The 6,053-nt window shown below is 47.5% G+C and overlaps 1 protein-coding gene across 1 annotated transcript; it reads right to left on the reverse strand.

Moving 5' to 3' along the window:
• Window positions 1-4,432: 4,432 nt before the first annotated feature.
• Window positions 4,433-5,620, reverse strand: LOC136128897 (C-C chemokine receptor type 2-like). The gene has a single exon (XM_065884916.1). It carries the CDS (start codon window positions 5,616-5,618, stop codon window positions 4,497-4,499), a length of 1,122 nt encoding a protein of 373 aa, XP_065740988.1. The 5' UTR covers window positions 5,619-5,620; the 3' UTR covers window positions 4,433-4,496.
• Window positions 5,621-6,053: the final 433 nt, after the last annotated feature.

Consider the following 6,053-nt stretch of genomic DNA (forward strand, 5'->3'; position numbering starts at 1 on the left):
GTTGCAGCAGGCGGGCTCCTTAGTTGCAGCTCGAGGGCTCCTTAGTTGTGGCTTGCGGGATCCTTAGTTGGGCATGCAAACTCTTAGTTGTGGTATGCATGTGGGATCTAGTCCCTGGACCAGGGATCGAACCCAGGCCCCCTGCCTTGGGAGCGCGGAGTCTTAACCACTGTGCCACCAGGGAATTCCCAGGGAAATTTTAATAATGAGAAAAAGTGAAAGTGGAAAGATAGGGTCTTGATGGCTTACTCCCAGGAGGCTACAGGGCCTCTCTGAAAAAGTGCTCCAACTGCCCCAGTTGCCACAGATCGAAGAGGTTGGTATGGGGTGGACTGTGTCAAGCCCCAGCTCCACCAAAAGTCTTAAGATACCCATCGCCTGGAATGATCATCTTTCCTGACATTTGCTTAACTCAGCCCACTTCGAACGTTCTCCCTAGAATAAAGGAGACTTGAGGTTTCTTCCACTTCTAGATATGGGATGGTTGGCAACTTTCAAGTGGCAGTTTCTTTGGTGGCAATAAAATCCTACTGTAGCTATTATAACTGTGATGCAGGACTGTCACCGGGTTAGTCACCTTCTCCGCGGGGCTGTCAACAAACTACACGTGCACCTCTGTTTCTGTGCTTTGCACAGTGCATTGAGATTATTAATACTCTGTTCTCCCCCGTGCCTCCCCATCAGCCATCCCTGGACTAGGAAGTCTAAGAGCATGGGAATAACATATCCGTCGTTATGAACCTGCGCCAGTCTGGCACATGGTAGATCCTCAGGTGTGCTTGTCACAGTGAATCTCATGATGGAAAAACAAATAGACACTTTTCCAAATTTTACCTCTGAGGGCACCAGCTGCCTTATGCATCTGTTACCTTTTCTGCTTCTTAGCAGGCAACCCCCACGAGTCAGGGGCGTACCACAGTGAACATGGACCTCTTACTCCTGTGACATGGGGCCACTTTGTGGCCGGGGCCCTGGCTCTGCTCTCTGCATCTTCCTGCTCACTCACCAGGCACCTGGGCTGAACTTGTGTTCTGGGACGGGCCTTCCTGTGGCTGAGCAGGGAGAGCCAGAGGCTCCACCCAGTCACTCGACCCTGTCAGTTCTGCTCACTTTCTATTGGCTGAGCCGGCTGTGGCTTGGGGGTGGGGGTCCCTCTTGTAGGGCGCACTGCAAGTCACACGGCAAGGACTAGCATGTGTAATGACATGGGGAAGGGAGTGAAAAGCTGTGAACCGTAAGACAGTCTGTCGCACCACAGCATAACAAAGCAGGCAGTTTAAAGACTTTTATTGTGGTAGGAATACAGTATGAGATTTACCCTTTTAACAGATCTTTAAGTGTACAATACAGTATTGTAGGCACACTGTTGTAAAACAGATATTTAGAACTTACTCATCCTGTGTAACTGAAATTCTATGCATGTTGATAGATGGATAGAGAAAATATGGTCAATACATCTAAGGAATCTTATTTCATTTTAAGAAAGAGGGAAATCCTGCAATATGCAACAACATGGATGTACCTGGAGGACAGGATGCCAAGTGAAATAAGTCAATCACAGAAAGATAAGAACTGCATAATTCCACTTATATGAGGAATCTAAAATCATCATACTCATAGATGGAAAGAATAGGATGGTAGTTGTCAGAGTTTTGGGAGAAGAAGGACAGGGTAGTTGGCAATCAGACAGTTTTTCTTTTAAAACAATATAGTTAAGAGTATTGATTCATTTTACAAGTCATAGTTTTTTTGTTTTTTTTTTTTTTTTTGCAGTACGTGGGCCTCTCACTGCCGTGGCCTCTCCCATTGCGGAGCACAGGCTCCGGACGCCCAGGCCCAGCGGCCATGGCTCACGGGCCCAGCCGCTCCGCGGCATGCGGGATACCCCTGGACCGGGGCATGAACCCGTGTCCCCTGCATCGGCAGGCAGATCCCCAACCACTGCGCCACCAGGGAAGCCCCAAGTCATAGTTTTTTAAAACAATATTTATGTTTCATCATCATCAAAACAAAATTTAATGCATTCATTAGGATAATATAAATATCTGCAGGTGAAGCCCCCCCCTCTTGCAACACACACACATCTTTCTGAAACCTTCTTTAGCCATGAGGCAAGAAAGTAAAACCGTAGTAACTTCCAGCTCCCCAGTTGCCAGGTTCCAGGAGCCTTGTGTTTCTTGCCTGCATCAGATAGGAAATGCACTAACATAATATTTGTATTCTTAGCTCAGCCAAGATGAAAATCTCTGCGTATTTAAGTGAGCTTCTCCAATTCCTCTCCTTTACAAATAGGATTTAAAAGCTTTGATTAGGAGTCAGCTTGAATTAGAAGTTCCCACCGGCCAAAGAGGGGACCATTTGAGCATCAATAAGGACACTGGCAAGGCATGAAGCATTCAAATAGGATTAAATCCACGACTTCCTAGACTTCCTAACAAGGCAAAAGAGATTTTTGGTAGCAAGTCAGAGAGAATAAAGACAGTTGAGATGACCGTTGTGGAGTGTGCGCTGTGATCCAACTGAGATTATTTAGATGCTACATCACCGTAAGCTAGTAAATCCACAGATCAGAGACCTCCAACTCCCTAATCAACATTTATTTATGAACCGGTGGTCTCCTAAACATACCACGTGCTCCACCAACACCAGAGTTGTCTCTGTGACTAATACAGTGTTGTTAGGCATGGCATAATAGTAACTCTTAAAGTGATACTTTACCACAATTGCAAGTTGCAGTTTTCAACTTTAATTTTTACTTTACATTAAAAAAAATGTGTGTGTGTGTATATCTGAACTCTTTGCCTGTATGCAAAAATGAGGTGCTGGAAGGTAATTTGGAAGACATTTTTTTCCACCCTATCTAGCGTCTTCCTCATCTAGGCCTGCCCTGCCTGGTAATAGACCCTGAGGTTACAGGCTGATGTTTGATTTCCAAGACAGGCCCCTTCTCTGCTCTGAGCACATACCCCAGTATCCTCACCAATTGTCTTCCCTCTCCAGGGCCCAACAGGGGGTTCTTGTTGCACAGTTTCCTTCACATTCTTCCCAAAGCTGCTCTCCTGGACCGCTAAAAACCGGCTTTTGGAGTAGGGTAATCCTCCAGGCAGAGTTATGTGATAAAGGCTGCAGGGGGACAGGTGGGCAGCGGAGCAGGAAAGCAGGAAGAGCCACAAGGAAACAGACACCATCAGATCCAGAGACATGAGGCCTATTAAGTGTTTTAACGCATCCTTCCTGGCTTCTGCTCTTAGCTGATTCTGGAAACATTCCTGCACATCCTGCTGCGAGCTTACCCCTCCACTCCTGTTGGAGGAACTCACTAGTGCCTACCCCTTTCTCATAATCACGACCTCCAACCCTCCCGTTTCCAAGCGAGGGATTTTATTTTATCATCTCATTAAAGATTATGCATATTTTTATAAACAAACACTTTAGTAAATATTAAAAAAAGATTTATTCATTTTATATTTTATTATTGCTGCGTTGGGTCTTTGTTGCTGCACACGGGCCTTCTCTAGTTGCGGCGAGCAGGGGCTACTCTTCGTTGCAGTGTGTGGACTTCACATCGCGGTGGCTTCTCTTGTTGCAGAGCGTGGGCTCTAGGCGTGCAGGCTTCAGTAGTTGTGGCTCGCGGGCTCTAGAGCGCAGGCTCAGTAGTTGTGGCACACGGGCTTAGTTGATCCGCGGCATGTGGGATCTTCCCGGACCAGGGCTTGAACCCGTGTCCCCTGCATTGGCAGGCGGATTCTTAACCACTGTGCCACCAGGGAAGTCCTTTAGTAAATTTTTGTATAGGGGAATGAGGCCTAAGAAGCACATGAACAATGGGGCAAGATACTGAATAGATTTCAAATGTAGGGTGCGTGGTTGTCATAGCTAAACCATAATAAAGCAGAAATGTGTCATGCATTTAGCAGAAGGGGGATCATGGACCCAACCAAAGCTTCTAGAAAGTTCTTACAGTTCCTAAGCTCTCCATGAGCTGGGGAAGCCTCCAAAGTTAAATATAGTAGGAGATGGTGCTAAGGGAGAGCAAAGCCCTTACCTGCATCCTCGTCCAGGCTCAGCCTTGTTGACACTTCCTCCTCCTTCTCCTTGGTCCTGACCCCACTCCCCCTTGTTCCATTCACCTGTGCCTGTCTCGTTCTCTTCCCCACCTCCAGCTGATTAAAACGATTGATAGAATCAGAGAGTGAGCAAAGTGGTGACGAGGGGTGAAAGAGCAAAAGCACAAGGAAAAGTGACATTTTCCAGGAACTGCGATGAGCTCGTTGGAGAGTCCAGGTCTCTGCCCACAGTTGTTCTGGAATATTCCCTGAGCACATGTTGGCTTTACAAGGAATGACACAAGTCTGTCTTGGTTCACACAACCCTGAGGTTCCTGGGCACTTGCTTTAGAGACTTAGAGTCCTCTATTCTTCAACAGACCGTGGAGGCTTATCATCGTATATAGATTTCTGTCTCCCTTTGAAAATAACAAGCGAACTGCTGCTCCTCTACAGAACAGCCGAGACTTCCTGCTCCCCAGTGGAAGGGGTATATGTTGAACTCACTCGATCTCCTGTCTCCCCGTAGAAAACTGGGCATTGTTTGCAGAGGTGTTTGGCAATGTGCTTTCGGAAAAACACAGAGAGATACCTTCTGAACTTCTCTCCGACGAAGGCATAGATGATGGGGTTGATGCAGCAGTGCGTCAGCCCCAGGGTCTCGGTCACCTGCATTGCTTGGTCCAGCTGACTGCTGTTCTTACAGTTACTCAGGCCAAAGAATACCTGGAAGGTGCTTAGGAGAAGGACGATGTTGTAGGGAGCCCAGAAGAGAAAGTAGACAATCATGATCACGAAGATGAGCCTCACGGCCTTGTGCCTCTTCTTCTCGTTGCGACACCGAAGCAGGGTTTTTAGGATTCCCGAGTAGCAGACGATCATGACAAACAGTGGCAGCACCAGGCCCAAGACGCTTCTCATTATTGTATGGAAATTCTTCCATTCTAGTGGAAAATAAGGGGCGCAGGCGTAACCAGAATGTTCTTCTTGGGATTTGATAAAGATGATTCCTGGGAGAGAGGCAAACACAGCCACCACCCAGGTGACCCCACTTGTCACCACCCCAAAGGTGACCGTCCTGGCTTTTAAGGCAAACACAGCATGAACAATAGCCAGGTACCTATCGATTGTCAAGAGGATGATGAAGAAGATTCCACCAAAATAACCAATGTGGTACAGCCCTGTGAAAAATTTACACATCACGTTCCCAAAGACCCACTGGTCTGCAGCATAGTGAGCCCAGAACGGGATGGTGAGGAGGAACAGCAGGTCGGAGACGGCCAAGTTGAGCAGGTAGATGTCAGTCATGCTTTTCAGCTTTTTGCAGTTGATCAGGATGAGGACGACCAGCAAGTTGCCCACAAAACCAAAGATGAACACCAGCGAGTAGAGCGGGGGTAGGAGCCGGGCTTCAATTTGTCCCACAGTGGTCTTTTGGCAGGGCTCACTGTAATCATAGTCATAACTGGTGGTGGGTTCTTCATCGTTCCCCTTGATATTCGTTGTAAACAGAGAATGAGATGTGGAAAGCACATCGTGGCTGAACTGGGGAAACGTATCATTGCCATCCATCTTCCTTTGTCCTGTAAACAAGAGGACTAGATGATGATACACAACACAACGGCTGCAATCCCCAATCTTACCAAGGTCCCTGCTCCACTTAAGCAACGTCCTAGGCTTTGTCTTTGCTTCACAGCCATCTCCTTGAAACGTGTGTGCTAGTTCCTCACTTCCCCTTATTCCTGGTTGCAGACAGCAGTCATCTCCGCACAGCCATTTCCCAACACCCTTGGCCTTCCCAGAGAGCCTGACTCTCGTGATAAGGCTGACCATATTGGACACTTGCTTCCTCTAGCTCCTCTGCAGTGGTACAAGGCCTGTGACCCATTCCTGGATGATAGTATTTGAGGGGCCTCCGCTGGGGGCTTCTGGGGATGCTCATAATGAGCCACTATGATTTGCATTTTCTGTTACCTGCCACCCAGAGTGTTCTGATCTCTCTCTCAA

Source organism: Phocoena phocoena, chromosome 10, assembly GCF_963924675.1.
Source record: "Phocoena phocoena chromosome 10, mPhoPho1.1, whole genome shotgun sequence".
In the NCBI taxonomy this organism is placed as follows: Eukaryota; Metazoa; Chordata; class Mammalia; order Artiodactyla; family Phocoenidae; genus Phocoena; species Phocoena phocoena.

Bases quoted from the DNA above. Each gene is read 5' to 3' on its own strand.
- LOC136128897 (XM_065884916.1), bottom strand. From the start codon at position 5,618: ATGGATGGCAATGATACGTTTCCCCAGTTCAGCCACGATGTGCTTTCC.